This window comes from Mauremys reevesii, linkage group 8, assembly GCF_016161935.1.
Source record: "Mauremys reevesii isolate NIE-2019 linkage group 8, ASM1616193v1, whole genome shotgun sequence".
Lineage (NCBI taxonomy): Eukaryota > Metazoa > Chordata > Testudines > Geoemydidae > Mauremys > Mauremys reevesii.
The window spans coordinates 8,352,810-8,372,770 of NC_052630.1; the positions used below are offsets into that span (position 1 = coordinate 8,352,810).

Here is a 19,961-nt window from a genome sequence, read left to right on the forward strand (position 1 = left end):
CATGTGTTACAGAATTAACTGGAGAGGCTCCACAGGTGGCAGAGTGATCACATCCCACCACTGTCTCCTAAAAACATGGATGGAAAGTGACCACAGCATCTTGTGATGCAATGAGCACCAAGTGCCATCCTGACAGCAGGGGATGGCATCACTTTGTGGTAACAGGAGGGTCTACCCTGACTGCACCTCAGGGAGTTAGTGGTGAAAGGTTGACATCAGTGCCCTGACAATGGTGCTTTACCCTGAAGTGAGGGTGTCAAGCATCTCATGAGGACACTGTGGGGTGAGGTGATATCACACTGACTATAACATAAATTGATGACATCAGCACGAGGCGGCAGCGAGCTAACTGAAACCGACCAACCCCACAACCTCCCCGCCTTTACTGCAGCAGCCCCCTGCGCCTCCGCTTCCTTATGTAGTGGCTATCGGGTCCCGCCTCCGCAGGCTGATTGGCTGCGGCCGGCAAGCACTGAGCGGCGATTGGGCAGTGTGGCTGCTCGTCAGCGGGTCCGGACCTGGCGCGGCCCGTGAGGGGGCCGCGACGAGAGGCCATTGTGGCGAGGGAGGCCTTGGGAGGTGGAGGAGCGAAGCCGCTACCGCGGGACCCAAGCGCCGAGCCTCAGGAGCAGACGGTGAGGGAGGGAGGGAAGGAGGAGAGGGCAGCGGGAAGGGGAAAAGGGGAAACTGCGGCCGGGCGGTTTCTGTAGCCGGGCGGAAGAGGGGGGAGGGGCGAGTCTCCAGGCCTGGGGGCCAGTGGTATGGGGACGTGAGCCCGAGACCCTCGCCCGCCTCCCCGTGCGGGTCCGGCTGGCCGAGCCCGCTCCCCTTAGCGCCGAGCTGTCACCGAAACTTTCCCTGTTGTCCCGCCTTGCCCGGCGGGCTGGGGCTGTGGCTGGGGCTCGGCTCGAGGCGGTGCCCCTGGAGCTGCCCCGCAGAGGGCCGGGGCTGGGTTTTCGCCCGACGGCTTCCCCCGCCCCCCCGGTGCCGCAGTCTGTCAGAGCCCGGGCCCGCCAGCCGCGAGCTCCTGCCCTCGGTTCGCATCCTCCGTCCTGCTGCAGGCGGCAGCAGAAACCGTCTCAGCTGGATGCCCGCCCGCCTCGGGGTGCTCAGCCTCGTGCCCCCACCCGGGGGGGGGCGTTAGTAGCCGGACTACGGGGTGCGGGGAAGGAATCCCCCCCACGGGTGTAATAAACTCTATGGGGAATTCGTTGTTAATAGGCTTCCCCAGAGCACCCGAGCAGTGACAGGTCGGGGACTTAAGGACTGTTCCCTGCCCTGAGATGTTGGTCTAGTTGTCTTGCTTCTGTGCATGGGCCCCCTGTTTTAAAAGGAGCACGTCTTCTCGGGGCAACTGGTATATTATTGGCAGGGCGCCAGTCTGCGTTTCTGGAACATTAAATCGGTATAAAAGCCCTTTGCAGCTTGAGCAGCGTACGTTGAGTATGACTGATCTGGAAAAAGGTATCATCCCAAATGATCAATTGGCAGTGTTGCTCAAAGTGTAAAAATGTGATTAAAATTGACCTATCAGCATGACTTCAGCTTTCTGTTTGCTGAACCAGAATAATTTCACAACCGAAAAAGATTTTTTTTTTTTAAAAAGATGCTCTCTTTAAATCTGTTAAATCACTATGTGGCAGCGTAATCTGGTATAGAGAAACAGCCCTGGGAAGCTGAGGTCCACCCTGTTGTCACTGAGTGTACTGCTAAAATGTGCTTTAGAGGTAGTTGTTGACTAGCCTTTTGCTTGGAGAATGAGTACAATCACTGCAGCAGTCTAGAACAGAGGTGGGCAAACTACAGCCGCAGGACCGTCTGGTCCGGCTCCTGAGCTTCTGCCCCAGGAGGCTAGCCCCCGGCCCCTCCTCTGCTGTTCCCCTTCCCTCACAGCCTCAGCTCACTCCGCTGCCGGCACAGTGCTCTGTGCGGCGGGGCTGCGAGCTCCTGGGACAGCGCAGCTGCAGAGCCGGGGCCTGACCTGGTGCTATGAGCTGCGCGGTGGTGTCGCTGGCTCCCGCCCCCAGGCGGCGCAGCTGCCTGTCTTGCTGCTCTGGGCGGTGCAGCTGCAGCGCTGCCAGCCACCGGTGGTCCAGGCAGCACGGTAACAGGGCAGGGAGCAGGGGGAGTTGGATAGAGGGCAGGGGAGTTTGGGGTGGTGCTCAGGGGGGTAAGGGTGTGGATAGAGGTTGGGGCGGTCAGAAGTGGGGAACGGGGGTTGAATGGGGCAGAAGTCCTCTGGGGGCAGTCAGGAAGGAGAGTGGGCATTAGATGGAGTGGTGGGGATTCCGGGGGCTGTCATGGGATAGGAAACAGGGGGGAGTTGGATGGGGCAGGAGTCCCAGGGGGACTGTCAGGGGGTGAGAAGCAGAAAGGGTTGGATTGGGGGCAGGGTTGGGCCACATCTGGCTGTTTGGGGAGGCACAGTCTCTACTAACCGGCCCTCCATGCAATTTTGGAAACCTGATGTAGCCCTCAGGCCAAAAAGTTTGCCTGACCCTGGTCTAGAAGTTTTAGTTGCTAAACGTCTAATCTGAAGGTATTTTGACTCTTTAGGAGTGTGTACCATTTCATTCTAACTGCTTGACAATTATTGGTTTCTTGTATTTTATGTACGTTACGTCTGTATTGTTAGTTGTCATAACTACTACATTTCAGTAGTAGTTCAACTGAATAGATTTCAGCACTAGAAGGGATAATTATGATCGTCTGGTCTGACCTATTGCTATACAATATATACCAGCTGTGAAAGAACTTTACCTTCAGAACTAAGATGCTTTCTCAACTTACTGCTTTTCAATTCACTGTCAAGGTTATTAGGTTAAAAACTGATTATCCCAAAAAGTCTAACATTCTAGAGTGTTCAGAGTCATGATTGGGGCCAAGAGTGGGTCTGCAGCGGGCTGGGAGCAGGCCTGCGGCTGGTGTGCCAGGAGCAGAACTGCGGCTAGGAGTGGGGCTGGAACTGTGGCCAGGAGCAGGGGGCCATAGGTGGGAGAAGGGTTGCGGAGGAGTGGGGGCTGAAGCTGGGGCAGCATCTGGGAACAGAGCTAGGGGCAGGACTGGAACTGGGGGGCCGCGGTTGAGAATGGAGCCGGAGCCATGGCTGGGAGCTGGTGTCTGGACCTGGGCTGGAGTAGAGTGGGGGGCAGAGCAGATTGGGGACCACTGACCTACCAGTAAGGTACAGGCTAGGTTTAAGTGCATTTATGGTACAAAAAATGATAGTTAAAAACCAAAAAATGACACAGAAACTTTCCATATCTTGTTTCTGTGACTTCACCTTTTCATTTTATAAACTTACAAATTTTATCTAACTACCAGTATTAGAATCTCAGCCTGTGATTTAAAAATCGAGTTATGCTCCTTGAGATTCTTTGCCCTTCACTGCCAGCAATAAAGATTCTTCTACAAAATTGATGTTTATATTTTTGTTGAAGTGCCTTTCTCCAGACCTGTATTTAGAGTGAAATACTAACAGTAGTAACTTGGTATGTCTATGAAATAAGCAGATGTGACTTGAAGATATACAGAGAATGGATCTGTTTAGTAAGAACATGCCACTTTTGAATAGTCACTCTCCTGACTATAATTACACTTTAAATAGTGCATGTAAGCTAAAATGTATTCACAAGTTTACTGCATCTGACATGCTATATTAGCCTTGTGATTCTGGAACTTTTCTCGTGGTTGCAACTAGATGGAAAACAAAATAACTTTCAGATTGGACCACCCAGTGTATGTAAGCTGCTTTTTTATGCACCATGTGCATATTTATCACTTTTGTATAATCCTTTTAAATTGATAGTACATCATATTGATTCAAGAGATGTCAGTTTATGAAGATGTTGGTGAGATTATCATCACTGTCCATCTTTCATAGCATGAATACCTTAGTTTTCTGTTTCTATATTGATCATAATTGTTTCACTAAATAATATGAGAACACCAGTAACTGAAAACTTCTGTTTTTTTAAATTGAATGTGATGCTAAATTCCAGTGGAGTCCTTGACTTTCCGTACCAGTGTTGGGCCTACTGATACGGGTCTACAGTCAGGATGTATGGAATATGCTTTGCATACCCATGATGTATATGATAGGTAAATAAACTATTGTCAGTTAAGAGACTGGTACTTCAGAGTCAAGAAATCGAGTTGACTGACAAAGTTGGTGGTCTCGAATCCTAATCAAAGCAGTTTCCAACAGTCTGGAGTTCAGAGAGTGTTTATCCTGGTTTCTAAATCAGCTTCATTTTAGGATAGTTTTATACAGTCAAATTCTGTCAAAATGCCTTTTGAGCTCGTAGCTTCCTCCTTTCTTTAATGCTTCTTCTTTAATACTATCAGGAAAAAAAGTGTTCTTAACTCAAGTTAGCTAGCTCAAGGTAAAACCCTGGTAAAGACAAGGCAATTTGTATTCTTCACATGAGTTAGCAGGTTGAGTTGAAGCCTGTGGGCAAGCCTAGTCTCTAACTTCACCTACTGATTTGTATGAAAACTACAAACTGCCTTTTCTCTACTAGAAATTTACCTCTAGTTATCAATACACCTTTTACTCCTGGGGGAATTCTGTGCCACTGTGCAGTGCAGAATTCTGCAGAAATTAACATGTGCGCAGAATTTCCTTCCCCTCACAGAAATGGGCTGCAGTGCTGCTAGCTGCCACTAGGGGCCACTGGACCCAGCAGAGCTCAGCTCACACATACAAGTCACTTCTGGGGGGAGAGAGGGGGAGCTAGAGGGTTCCTGGCAGCTGCAATTTCCAGCATGCCCTGAGGGAAGGAGAGGGTGGTGCATCAGGCTGTTTCTCTCTGGATCCCTAGGCTCTTGGTGGAGGGGAAGGCAGGTGTCTGGGCTGTGGGGGGCCATGGCTGGGCTCTGAGGGGGAGCGGATGCAGGTATCTGGGCAAGGGGAGGCATTGTGGCTGGGCTCTGAGGGGGAGCGGTACAGGTATCTGGGCAAGGGGGGCATTGTGGCTGGGCTCTGGGGCGGGGAGGGTGCGGTTATCTGAACCGGGGGGGCCCGTGGCTGGGATCTGAGGGGGAGGGTGTGCGGATATTGGGGCTGGAGGGGCCCCGTGGCCGGGCTCTGGAGGGGTGAGGAGGAGGTACAGGTATCTGGGCAAGGGGGATCCATGGCTGAGCTCTGGGGGGGAGAGAGTGCAGGTATTGGGACCCCATGGCTGGGCTTTGATGGGGAGGGGGTTTGGGTGTATTGGCTGGGGGGGCCATGGCTGGGATCTGAGGAGTAGGGGTTGTGGGTGTCTGGCCCCCTGGCTGGGCTCGGGGGGATTGGGGGCAGAGAAACAGGAACTGGGTTGTCATAGGGGTTTCTTTAACTCTCTACTCCTGGGGGAATTTGTGTGTATCTGTATAGTTACAGACAAACTTGTTGACAGGTATTTTGAAATAATTTTGAAGAATTTTAAAATGTTGTGTGCAGGATTTTTAACTTTTTGGTACAGAATGCCCCCAGGAGTAGGGACTTTTTTTTTCCTCATGAAGATAAGGCCTAAGGAGGGTCTGGCTCCTAATAGCTGCAAACTCTGGCCCTTTTCCCCGCCCCCCAATCATATCCTTCTTATAGTGTGCTGGGAAATGGTCCCATCCCTGTTACCCAGACAGTTGCTGCAATTAGGACAAGTAACTGTGATCTTTACTTTAGGGTTTAACCTTCTCCTTGTCCAGTGATAACTTTGCTCACCTCAGTTCTACTCAGTTGCTGACCACAGTTCTGCCACCCATTAAGCTCAAATGCTGAAGATCGGGCATGGGGTGGGTGATGTTTAAAACCTTGCCTTTCCTCTGGTCTGCAGGACTTGTCTATGCAGAGATTTAGGGCATGGCAAAATGGAGTGTAAATCTACAGCATACCTTCTTGCTGCACACTAGCTACCCATATGGCAACCCTTGCTGAGAGAGAATAAGAAAGAGAGGGGACTCCTCAAGGGGATGAGGGGGTTGAGGACCTAAAGCTTGCAGAATAGGGGAGGGAATGATGGAGAGAACAGCAATAAACTGCTTAATTTTAGGGCAGCAATTATGTTATATGCTTGGATACTATAGTGATGATTTTTTAAAGTTTTGACTACTAATCGAAGGCTCCCCATTATGTAGTTTAAAAAAATTTCCACTTCATAGTTTGTATTCTTTCAGCTATCCCTCCTCAATTTGAAAGTGTGACGAAGATTGTCATAATCCTATCCCATAAATCAAAATATGAAACGAATGCTCTGAAAATTAAAATATAGGAAAAACTGGAACTCTGCTTTACAGAGTTCTCAGAACTCACTGGGGTGACTCGGATGTCTGAAAGTGCTTTGGAAGAGGGAGGATTGTTCAAAAAAATTATGAATTTATCAAAAATTCACTTTATAGCTCATTATGAGTCTCTCTTTAACTTTTTTGTAAAGTTAGGCAATTTCTCCTATTTAAATAAAGTTTAGTATTCTTGCAGTACCTGGATGTAATAAGTTGCTCTCTTGAACAACTCTTTAAATCCTATTAGGCCTGTTCTACAGGGTTGCACACTTTGTTGCTTCGGTGGGCTGAGCTCACTGACACACTAGGGGTTCATTGCATCACTCCATTCCCTGCACAAGCTCCCTGTGTGCTCCTATCCTGTCCCCCTCTATTTCAGGGACTCCCTGCACCCCTTCTAGCCTCTCCCTCCTATCAGGGACTTTTTGCGCACACACCCCTTACCGCTCCCCCCTACACCAGGGGCTATTGTGCCCCATATTCCTCCTACTCTCATACTTGCGTCTGCCTACCAAGACCTCAGTGTGCCTCCCTTCCCGCCTCCCTCCTCCCCCCCGGGCTCTATATAATCCCTGTGTCCCTGCCCATTGTCTCCCATTTCCCTCTCCACCATATGCCAGGGGCTTTGTGTGCCCTCTGTTTCCTTCTTTCCCTCAATGCCAGGTCCTTCATTCTCCTCTCCCATGTAAGGAGCTCTGTGTGCTCACCCTGTTTGCACCTTTTCCTCTACCAGTATTGTTTCTTTCTATCTGGGGGATAAGTCATTCAGGTGGTCAGCATTTTAAAATCTATTGGGACAGAGTTAAAATGAATGATGTTATGCTGGAAGATTTTTATGGCTGTCATCAGCTGGGTTCTTTAATCTGTAGACAATAGCTGAAGCTAATTGGTCTGCTAATCAGATGCCAGGGGCTCAGTGTATCCTCTAGTGGAATTGATCAGATGCTGCATTCAAAAGTTATCACATCACATCACAGACAGACAAATGAAAATATCAAAACCAGCAAAAATTATGTACTCTGGGTTTCAATATATTTATCGCATTTATGTAGCAATATGAATGACTCTAAGCGTAACCTTATTTCATGGAGACTGCCATATTTCCTGTGATGGAGAAAAAATTTCACAATGATTTCAACTGGAAAAGCACTCTACTTTTGCTGGTTTTATATAAATGTACTCTTTTCTATACTTCTTTGTTTATAAAGAAAATATAAACAGTAGAATTAACAATTGAAACAAAAAACTCCATATATACACAAACATTTAAAATATGTGATGAAACATTCCCAAAGTAATGCTTAAAAGTGAGTGCTTTTCTATTAAAACCAAAAGGAAAGTGATTATCTTCATTATCTATTCTGTCAGCCTTAGTGAATTAAGTATTTTAACATTTTAAAAATGTTAAATACAATGTAAATTTTTAAAAAAGGCCAGTTCCAGTGGCTTTAAGTCTTGAAAAGATTGCTGAATTTTTCCTTTAATGTAGTTATTTGTGTCTCAACAAATTATACTATTTAGGTTGCAGTGTGCAACACTTAGAAAATGCCAAATTTATGGTGGTTTATACAACCTTAATTTGATCTTCAGGTGTATCCAGCCTATTAACTGAATGAGAGGAAAGTTCTGTGGAAAAAAAAGTGTGTAATAATGTAATTAAAGATCATAATGCATATGCACAAGGGAGCTGAATTAAGGTTTTATGGGCAATTGTAAATCTAGCATTTTTTAACTTTCACAGTGCTTGAAACTTTGCAACCTAAATAACATTCTTTTAACATTTTTTGTATGCAATTTCCTAGGTGTGTTTTCTTAAAGAGAGAGATAAAACCAATTTTTTAATATGTACCGTTATAACAACCTCCTCATCATGTATCATGATCAGGGTTTAAACCCTCAGCACCACAACACAGACTCGTATCACTTGAGCTATAGGACTGTAGTTACATTGTAGTGGGGGAATGGGCAGATGGTACCATGTACTGGGTTTAGGATTGGTCAGACTCCCTTTTTGCCCTAGCTCATTCCTTATATAGACACTGGGTCAGGGGGAAGAAAGGATTGTTGAAGAAGGTCAGTTTCCAGATATTCCCTGCACAGTGGTGGTGGCAGCACTGATAGAAAGACCAGGCTCTTTAGGGTGTTCAGAAGCCAAAAATTTCTGAGGCACACAAGAAGGGAAGTGATCATTTTAAACATATTGCAACTCAGCTAAATCTAAATGTCATGTGACTGGTCAAAGAAAAGGCATGTCTGTAGCCTGAGGGGTTTCTCCTTATTGAGTATCAAAGACCTGTTGCAAACAATGGAGATGTTAATAATACTTGAATAAAGTGTGTTAATTATCCTTTATAACGGAGAGTGTTAGGCAACCTAAATATAAGGGGGTCTATCAGCTCCTCCTCTAGTAGAAATAATGAAATTTAAACTTGTTTAGAGTCTAATATGATCAGAAAGACAGCTGCTGACAAATGTATCTGATCTACTTTGACTTTTCTTCAGGACATCAGGTCATGGCAATTAGGTGGTATGTGTGGAAAAAGGGTGTTTTGAGTCTCTTTCCCCTCCCCCCCCAGTAATGTGGGTTTGTTTACTCAAAAGAAAGTAGATGCAGTCTTGTCACCCACTTCATGTTTTTCTCCTCAGTGTTAACATGGAAATTGTGAACAGGAAAAAAAATGATGATTAAGCGGGAAGTGTTCGCTGTTACTGGTTATGTGTAAAATTCCATCCTTATCCCTTTTATCCACATCACCAAACTCAAATGTTCTTAAAAATCCATCCACACAATAACTGAACTTGTGCCATTACACTGGTTCCTGTTATCATTTAGTATCCTCTTTTTAAAATTTAATTTCTGACAATTTGAAGACTAATGCTATAATAGATTAAAACAATCAGCAGTCTGTGGATTCCTCAGGAAGTTTCCCAGTATGTTTTGTTCTTGCTGAAAGTACTTTGAGCCCCAAAACTGTGCCAAGTACTTGTAGATGTTTGCATGGTTATATGTGACACTTTGTTGATGATTTATCTAAGTTCTAGACACAATGGATTGTCAGATTTTGAAACCTATGTAGCATTTACTATTTACCTTTTTTGTAATTTGGCATCACTTTTCCTCAGCAGGCAGGGGATTGTCAGTAGCTGGCAAAGGAATGTGAACAAGATGGTGTCTTTTTGCCCTGTGTGACAGTCTTGCTTCTGGTTTTAAAATAAATTTAAAATCTCAAATATTTTCATGGAGAATACAGTAAACCTAGTCAGTATTATACATAATATTAGGCCCATTAGAACAAATACTGATTTAATTTGTGTGAATATAGGTGTATCTGAAAAAAACATACAAAATGTTTTCACTGTCTCTTATGTTTAAGTGATTTTTGTTGATTCTGAAAGGTGCCAGAATAATGAAAATGTCATCCAAAAGCTGATCATAGATGAGGCTTTTAATTAAAAAAAACAAAACTAAACAGTAACTTTTTTCATTATCTGACCAACATCATTGCTTATTGAGAGATTGTCTAATGACACTTCCTTCCCATTCAGGATCCTGTGGGTCACCTCTGTTCCCATTTCAAATTCTTATATCGCTATGGTAACTGCAGCAATTAGTTCACTAATATTAGTTTTCCATGTATGTATTTTAACTGTCTTCAGCTACTACATAGTTCTCATACACGTTTCCAATACTATCACCAATCTGTTTTTTGCAGGCTACCAGCAAAGAATTATGTGAATCACAGTTAAGGATATGTTGTGTTGATTAGAAATTACATTGCAAATTCTTTGCCTCTCTTCTTTCTTTGTATGAGGCAAAGCGGTGACTGGTTGATTTAACTCTTGCAATCCTGCTAGTTAAGAATGAACTGTTCATATGGTGGATAGAAAGGAGACTGGAGTTTTACTGATCGTACCTGCACTTACACAGGTGTCTGCTGGTTATGTTTATATCTATGGTAATAGGCAAATAAATATGTCATCAATAGACTAGAAATAATTGGTCTTCGAAAACAGAACTGGATGTGTTAAAACATGAGGACATGTCTCTTCAAAAGACTTTTTTGTTGCAGATTTATGTGAAAATTTGTGGCTTTAGAAAAAACAAACGTTCAAACCCAACTGGTAATTCTTTTAGCTATAAGCTGTGCCATTGAACAGAATTCCTTAAAATGTTCAAAAATGTCCAAAAGAAAATAGCCTTCTGAATGTATCACATCAATCTTTATCTCATCAGTTTAGTGAATGAAACAGCCAAGACAATAGGTAACATGTGAGTTTAGAGAACACTTTTTTAACAAACTACCTTTAGAATGTTGTTAGTTAGCAAGCACAGAAAGGAGTCCTTGAGACTGCTGCTTTGAAGTAGTGAACATTGCACAGGCCTGTCCTATTCTTAAAAGTTGGGTCAACATAACTACGTTGGTCAGGAGTGTGTGTTTTCACATGCCTGACTGACATACCTATGCTGACCCTAACTTCCAGTGTAGATGCAGCTAGGGTTGATGGAAGAATGCTTCTGTTCATATAGCTGCTGTTGCTCAGGGAGATGGTGTTCCTACACTGTTAGAAAAACTTCTGTTAGTGTAGGCTGCATCTACATACACCATTATGCTGACATAGCTATGTCAATGTAGCGATGCCAGCATAGTCATAGTATAGAAATAGTCTGTATAGTATATTTACATCTTATTATAGACTCTCATGGATGTTGTATGAACCAAATTTGAAATGGCTGGTAAATGTTTTTTATTGTTTAGAGACAATTTTTGTGAAAATCTTCTCTTTATTTTTAAACTGGTATGTTTTGGCTGTCTTCCCTTGTAACTTGGATTAATTTAGTATTGGTACTTGAAATTTGTTGTACTTCACATGTGGGACTTCTTTCCATGATTTATATGGTTATAGATTTATTTCTAGTTTAGCTCTTGGAATTTCTCAATATTTTATTCTCAACTGAACATGCATGGAATTTTTCCTTTGTAGAAAGATGGGTGAAAGGAGTAGGAGATCTTAGTCTTTTTTGAAGGAAACTCCAGGATTTATAGATCTACATAATGTGACTTTTCAGTAGCTCATTGACCATAGTAAAGTTTTTCTTAGAACATTAAGTATCTGCAGTCATGAATCTTGCAAAAAGTAGGGCCTTGTGGTATTGATCACAGTCAAAGAACCAAACCTGAAAAGCCAAAAGTTGTTTCTTTTTTTTCCCTTTCAAATTTTATCTTAAAGGAAATCCGATCCTCCAAAGCACTTGCAACCTCTCCCAGCTTGGTACTGTCTGCAAACTTTAGAAGTGTACTCTCTATGCCATTATCTAAATCATTAATGAAGATATTGACCAGAACCAGACCCAGAACTGATCCCCATGGGACCCCACTCGTTATGCCCTTCCAGGATGACTGGGAACTCTCTGGGAACACTTTTCCAACCAGTTACGCACCCACCCTATAGTAGCTCCATCTAGGTTGTATTTTCCTAGTTTATGAGAAGGTCATGCAAGACAGTATCAAAAACCTTACTAAAGTTAAGATACACATCTATCGTTATTGCTCTGATCATCTCATCCCTTCTCTTGAGTCCCTTTATTGACTCTGTGCTTCTTTCTGTGTAAATTTCAAACTCCTTGAACATACTTAGTTTTATGTCTTTTTGAAATTCTGTTTCTGGCTGATATCATGGCTTTTCCCAGTGTTTGCCCAGGCCACTCACTGTGCTCTGCCCTTTTGTGCTACTGACTTCCATACCTGTTATCTGCTCTTGAAATACACAAAGAAATGTTGAATTTTGCCATGAGATTGCAGTCACATACAGTAGTAATAGCATAACAACTCCAGATATAGGTTTTACATTCTCCCCCTTAAAGGTTGCTGGTTAAATCACAGTCCCATGGAATGTTAAATTCTGCTGTTTGAATCAGTAAAAGAAAGTTGCTTCTTGGGGTTATGAAGGAAACATTTGCTCTATTTAGCAGTGATTTCATCCATAAAGATTTGTGTATCTTATTTTACAAGAACTGGTAGCTGGATGAAGAATGCCTAATTTGTTTAAATCTGTGAAGAGTCCGTTTATTTTTGCCATCTTACATATGTGTACCTTATGTATTAATAATAAACCAAAGCACTAATAAGTCCTGATGAAAAAATCATTTAATAAATAGTATATGTATTGAAAAATTCTTCTACAGAAAATATTGAAAAGATTTTAATGAATTTTCCTGTTTAGAATAAACAATTGTTCAATATCTCTTTTTGTGTTTAAAGATCTTGAAAACTGTGCCAGGTCCTTGGGGGAAAAAAACTACATGACAGTGCAACATGAGTGACAGTAAATGTGATAGTCAGTTTTACAGTGTTCAAGTCGCAGATTCCACATTCACTGTACTAAAACGGTACCAACAATTGAAGCCCATAGGATCTGGGGCTCAGGGCATTGTTTGGTGAGTAATACAAACTTTATTTAAACACAAACAATTTTAAATACAAAGCAAACTGTGAACATACTCTTGGTATAATGAAAAGGTAAACTATACATGTGCCAGAATATAAAATATTGATTGTAATTAATACTTTTATCTCTTGCTACAGGATTATGAACTAAGCAGGTTCTACAATACCTGCTTGCTGTAGTGTCTAGTATTGAATTTTTGTTTTAGGAAACAAAATTTAAATTCTTAGATATCTGCATAAGTTGTTAAAATGGGTAGCAAATTTCCTTCTCATTAACCATTTTATTTTTATTTCTAGTTCTTACATTCCCCATGTAGTTATGATATTACAGTGTAAGGTATGACAATGAGATGGTGAGAGATTCTGGGTTTTACTCGTTTCTTCATCCTGGCCCCCTTTTTCCCCCCCCTTTTATTCCCAATCACTCCTATCCATTTCTAGGAGCCATCAATGCAGTGCCTTGCCATTAACTGGCAGGATGAGGCAAATCAATGTCATTGTCACTCCATGGATTAACCAGAAAGGGATGCTGTGTGAGGGGTTGGGCTGGCCGTCTCTTCCTTGGTGTGTCACCTCAACTATGTGTCCAGCCTCCACTGCCCCAGGATGTGCGAATCGTTAGTCTGATCCTGAACCTTAGTCTCTTGTATGGCACCACAGCACTGGGCCAGCTTAAAGGTAAAACTTTTCAAATGTTTTTTAGACTGCAGCTATCAGCTCTACCCAGATTACCTGTCAGGCCCATATTTTATTGGGCAAAACTTTATTTGGTAGTAGAAGGAATGTGTAGGTAACTGTAAAAGGCTACCAGCGGTCAAGGGGGAAGAAAGGCATCACTAAGAATACCCTGGTATTGAGTTGGAATAACAGCTCCTGGGGCTTTTACACTTTAAACGTACACATTTTTTTAAAAATATTTTTCTACCTTTATATATGTATGTGAAACAAATTTATTTAATCTCTCCCATTTTCAACTGTTGTGGATGTGTCTGAAATGCCATTGTCATGCTATTATGCAAGAAGTAAAAAAAAAAAATTAAAATGGAAACTTTCATTCTTCTTTGAAATTTGTGTGTTTGAGTGAGGCATGTGTAATCACTACATTAGGTATTAGTGATTACGTTTATTTATTTATTTGGTGTATGCAATCCTGTCAAGCCGAGCCAAGCCAGGTTCTTATTAATGATGTTTAAGGCATGAAGACCTCCAGGAAATTGAGTCATTTAGCAGTCCTCAACAATGTGTCATAGTTTGTGGCTGCCCACATTGACATAATGGTCTGTCTCTAAAACAGCGATTAGGTAAACTTCAGTATAACATTTAAGTTTTTTCAGATTAATGTATCTTTTTGTTAACTTTAATTTCTTTATATTAGTACCAGATGGCATGAGGAATTTAAGATGGAAATGACCACCCTTTTTTTTTTTTTAATAAATATGGTGCATTTCTGATCTGTCCCACTTCACCTTGAGGGAGCAATCTGGTTTGTAGCAGCAGAGAAGTCCAGTGCTGAGGTTAGGCTGTAGGGTGTGAGGAGGGTTTGGTCTGAGAATTCTGGATTGAAGAGGAAGGGTAGGAATACAAATCAAAGGTATACCATTTCTCATTTTCTTCTGAAAACTGTCTGCAAATTAAAGAAGCAGTAGCTAAAACTACATCTTGTAAAATATGTATGGAAACTTGCCAAAAATCAGCATTAATAATCCAGTGCTTTCAATACAAAGAATGATATGCTCCCCTAACTGTTGTACTTCCAGTTTGCTAGCTGGAAAGTTGTAGCTTCCAGGAAGTAGGGTTTTTTGGCTTTTAAAAAAAGGGTTTTTTGGTTAATCATATGGTTAATTTTAAAAAGCCTTTTATTAGTCTGTCAAAATCCAGTTGAGCTCTGAATCATTGGTGGGGGGGGATCCCCATTATTCAGTTTATTGATTTAACTATAGGAGATTTGGAGTTAGTTATTTCCTTAACAATATGAGAATAGGAGCAATGAGAGTTGCCCAGGTTTTACTAAGAACCAATGTTAATACTGTTCCACTTTTCCTTTTGGTTGATATTAATATGTGAAAAGAAGTAACACATTTGTTCTAAGATCTAATGTTGGTGTTCGCTGGTAGAGGGAGTCTTTTTTTTTTTTTAACCTCAAATACAAAATAAAGATTTTTGGAAGGAGCTCAAAGAACTTGGTTCCTTCAGAGAGTGTTTTAACTCTCCTCCCTTCCTGTTTAAGGGGACTAATCACATATCACCCTTTTATATTGTAGACAAAGTAGAAAACTCTGGGTTTCCCACCAAGATTCTGTTTCTTTCTTAGTTTGTGACTATTAATGTATTTGAGCTTTTATGGTAAGACTAAATCTACCAAAGTTTTAAACACCTCTTTCAACACACTCCTCCCCCACCCCCCCCAAAATATTCTTCCCTTTCCTCTCCAAATGGCTCTTTCCTATCGGGGGTGTGGGGTGTGTGATTTAAATCAAATTGATTTAAATCATGATTTACATCACTAGTCAGGAAGACTCAATTTAATCATGGGTTTCTACATAAAAGTGCATTCTTGTTGGTTGTTTTAACCTTAATACATATTCTTCACAACTCAGAGACGGATGTAGATTTCATTTTTAGAAGGTACACACTATATATTTTTTAAAGTGATTTATTTTGAAAACTTTTCAGATTAGTTTTACAGCTATATCAGAAAATGAATAATACTTTGATTATTTCATTTATCAAAGGTAATTGAAGCAGAGATTATGCAGTCATTGGGAGGTGAACTATCTCCAATTCAACAGGTTAATCGTAAATATTTGGAGGATTTTCTTGCCATGCTGTATTAGGAGGAAAACATCATCAGATAGACATTTAAATTGTTTTATTTAACTAAAACAACAATGTGATATATTCTGGATTTTTTTCTTCAACAGTAAACATATTTTAACAAAACAAGCATATGAATTTTTAAATTTAGTTAAACATTCAAGTTTTTTAAAATCAGGATTGTTTTTGTTAAAATTGCTTTTAACTAAAATAGTTACATGAAATATTTAAAAAAAAACAACCAAAAAACCCAAAAGTTAAATGGACTATGTCAGCCAGGTCAACATGAAAAACTTAAAATATTGGCTTTTGTAGCTAACTCAGTCATCTTCACTTTCATTTTCCTGTTTGTTCATGATCTGGAAAAGAACAACAAGCTTTCCTGCTTTTTCAGGTCCCAAACAATTTCTCAATTTGGAATGAATTAGTCCAAAGGAAGAAAATTATTCTTTCTACACCGGCAGAAGAAGCTACTGCTGTTAAAAGTGGGATTATCACTTCAACAGTCTCTCTGAATCCAAGTGCTTAAGTGACTTCCACCAGTTCACTGGTGTGACTTCCTTTAAAACATAATCAGCAAAGATATATTTCTTGAATGGTTCACCCTTAGCTCTGAAGTTTATTATAGTTGGCATTATGGAGGGATGATTGCTGGATGTCCATGTCATAGCCAACTCCTCTTCTTCAGCAGTTAAGGTTTGACCCTGTGTACTGAGTATTGAGAATATTTGCAAGAAAATCAGCTGGAAATAGTGCTTGTCCCATTTGTTTTTTTTAATGCTTGTAATTTAACTCTGTCATTTTATATTTCTCTTTTTATGCTGTCACTCAGTTCCTTCCAAATTTCAACAGCATCAGCAGTAAAACAGCTATTTTCCTGCATTTTGTTCAAGGCTACAGAAACAGGCTTCAGGGTACTCAGCATGTGTTCAACATTTCTCATAAGCCCAATGTTGAGAACTTTGGCTGTGACAATACCATCTATTTTTTTTTCTCAATTTTGTTCACACAGTCATCAGATTAGGCCAGTTCTTGATATAGTGCTCAAAACAGTCCATTACTGAGTTTCATCGCATGTCTTGTGGGAGAGTCAGCTTGGTTCCTCCCACTGTTTTTAGAGCAGCTTCTGCAAAGTGGTTGTTATGGAAGTATTTTGCAATTTCTGCAACATTAGCCTTTATTTCTGGAACACTGAAGTCTTTGGCTAGGAGGTGCATCAAATGAGCACTGCAACCGTATGTTATTAGCTTGGGATTCTCTTCGCTCTCTCTTAAATTTCTTCTCATCTTGGATACATTGTCTGTGACCAAGCTGCGTACTAGACATTTGAATTTTTTTTTCACAGTTTGTTATAGCTTTTACTCCTACCTCTTGTAAGTATTCTGCTGTGTGCACATTTCCTGATGTATCTATTGTTTCTATAAGGAAGACACTCCCTTTTTCTGTTGTCACACAAGCACATACAACAGGATCATTGTGGACATTGCTCCACCCATCAAGACTCAGGTTAACAATTTCACACTCTATACCTTTTGCATACTGCTCAATTTCTCTTTCATATACTTTATCCAGCAATTTCGCCTGCAATGTCTGCTCTGTTGGGTGGATTGTATCCTAGTCTTAATGACTGAATCATGTTAATGAAGTGTGGGTTCTCAGTCATACGAAAAGGAGAGTTTGTAGCATAAACAAACCGGGCAGTTTTTTCATCAATTACACCTCTACCTTGATATAACACTGTCCTTGGGAGCCAAAAGATCTTACTGCATTATAGGTGAAACCGCGTTATAATGGACTTGCTTTGATCCACCAGAGTGCGCAGCCCCGCCCCGTCGGAGCACTGCTTTACTGCATTATATCCGAATTTGTGTTATATTGGGTTGCATTATATCGGGGTAGAGGTGTACCTCTTTTTGTAATCTGCTGGTTCTTATCACAAACTTATCTATGGTGGTTTCTGGATGATGAAGTTTTTTTTTTTTTTCTTTTTGCTACAGGTGATAGACTGTGGCTATGTGACATACATGATGTGACTGAAACACTATCATTGGCAGATAACTCTGAAACTATAGAAAATGATGGTGATCTTGAAAGTGGATAGTCTTCAGAATCCTGTATGTTGAGGATGGATTCTCCTAACAAAATATGTCAATGCAGTTATTTAATTATTATTTTCATACTGCTCATTTAGTATTACTCATTGCATTCACTGACACTCAGTACTACTTCAAAGGTGAAATTGTAAAAGGAAGATCTGCCCATTTCAGCTATTTATTTTTTATCACAATGGCATCTAAAATGATAGTACCATAGAGTAACAACTATATTTTTTGCACAAACATGAGAATTCAAGAATGGTCCAGAAGGAAGACGGGCAGTCCTTAAGAAAAAAGTGTGAAATAAAAAAGTTTACCAACGTGAAGATCCTGCATGTTCAGACATGTTCCTTTCATCATCTTCAACGCAGCTTCCTCCTGAGAAGGAACACTTCTCATGATGTTGTTTCATTCATGCAACCAGGCCTTGCATTTCTTTGTTACACTGTTTGCATTTTGCAAGAATGGCTATCTTACCCACAGGTAGAGGAACTTCATTAAAATATTCCCAAACTGGGTCTCTTTTATGGCCTGCTGCCATTATAGGTTTTCCCTTCTAGTGAGAGAATGGTATGGTAGATCTCAAATCAATGAAGGCTACACTCAGAAAGACCTCAAGACTTCTGGAATATGCTGCTCAAACAGTTTCACTTTTGTTTCTACTATGTGTCCCGCCCTTCTCAAATTTATCTCCAGACTTCTTGTCCATATCTATTCCACCCCCAACAATCTTCTATTCATTGAATTTTTTGAAACTTTGCACTTTTAGAGAGAGGTAAGGGATTGACCCTGTGTACACAAATTTGCAGAGGGACAGTAGGGTCGAGGTCTGTTATTTCTCACCTCTATATATTATTTATTTAAAAACATTTTTGCTGTTAACAAGCATGTTCCCTCTGGAGATACAAATCCACAGTTTGAGAACTGCAAAACTAAGCATCTCTGATGGTATCTTCTAGATTTAGCACTGAGTCCCATTGGGTAGATAGAAAGATTAACCTAAATAACCTATACAGAAGCCCCTGGAACCCCATAAGATTGGGTCCCTAATCCATGAACTATTGGAACTAATTTACAAAACTTGCCTTAAACATTACATGAATATATTGTCTCATACTATAGAATTAGAATGTATAATCCCTATTCCATGATGAGATATGAGCTATAATGTATCTTAATTAAAACTACCTTTAGATAGTGTTTTTTCCTCAAAAAGCATTTTATCAAAAAAACTAATTTAAATAAAAAATCTGATTTTTTTTTTATTTTTTATTTTAATTTGATTTTTTATCCACCCTGTTTCCTATAGACTGATTTATTTCCTGGCTCTCTTCTCTCTTCAAGCTCCCCCCACCCCCATGGACTCCCTCATTTTCCCTGCTTAGCTTCTTCCCTATTCCGAAAATATTCCTATATCAGGCCCCTTCAAGCAGCCAAGCCACGATCTTGGGGATCCTGCTTTTTTCAATTCTGAGATGTAGGCCGTGCCAATGTCTGTACTAGAGGAAACATTTCAAAATGACATATTGAATGTTTTTAAACAGTATTACAAAAAGAGATGGCATAGATAGCTTAAGATTTAAACATATAGGTTCCTAAGATTAAACTGACTATGGGAGCCAAGTAATTTATTCTTGAAGAGATGCTTTACTGAGTGATCGCAAGGCATGCAATAACTTACTGTATATAGTTTTTTCATTCCAGTACCCTTCACAGACTAGTTGAGAGCAAAGGCACAGTGCCTAATTAATGGTGAAGATGAAAAGCCTATGTTTGTAAAGGACAGATAGTTCACAAGAACTATTCTTGCCCAATAATAATCAGAGCAACACAATAACAAACAGCACTTGACCTAAGGGTTTGTGTTGCTGCTTGTAAACTTTTTTGGAAAGGAGAGAAAAGAGTCAAAGTGGTGAAATTGGCAGTATACAAATTAATTATAGCCCACTGTAGTTCAAATAGATATACTCTGTCTACTAAAAAAGAAATAACTTGGTTACCACAGCAATGAGCATTGTATAAATGCCTAGACAGAGAAATAGGTAAGAGTAGAGGCAGGGAGGAAGTTAAATCCTTGGATCTTTCAGATGTGTATGTATTTTATATAAGGGCAGAAACTGGTATTTTGAATTTCTTGTGTACGGGGATGTAAATTAATAAAAGTCAGGGTACATTTTGCTCAATCTGCCAAATGTCATTTCTTAAAATTATTGTATTTCCTGATGCAACTCTGATCATAAAATTATTAGTGATGTATTATCTTTCACCTGGTACTGTAAGTGCATTCTTAATCTGCATTATGGTTTACTGTTCAAGCAGAATGCTATAGAAAACCACTATTATT

At 40.8% G+C, this 19,961-nt stretch overlaps 1 protein-coding gene across 6 annotated transcripts in view; it reads left to right on the forward strand.

The window, feature by feature from the left end:
- Positions 1-408: 408 nt before the first annotated feature.
- MAPK9 (mitogen-activated protein kinase 9) overlaps positions 409-19,961 on the forward strand; it is a 57,898-nt gene continuing 38,345 nt past the window's right edge. For 2 of the 6 annotated variants that reach the window (XM_039483598.1, XM_039483600.1), the window contains exons 1-2: positions 413-635; positions 12,522-12,697. In XM_039483598.1, coding sequence (XP_039339532.1) covers positions 12,576-12,697 — 122 coding nt within the window. In that variant the 5' untranslated portion in view covers positions 413-635; positions 12,522-12,575. Of the gene's footprint in view, positions 636-12,521; positions 12,698-13,194; positions 13,386-19,961 lie in introns of those variants that run through there. The other 4 variants (XR_005583473.1, XR_005583474.1, XM_039483599.1 and 1 more) reach the window with 3 other exon arrangements.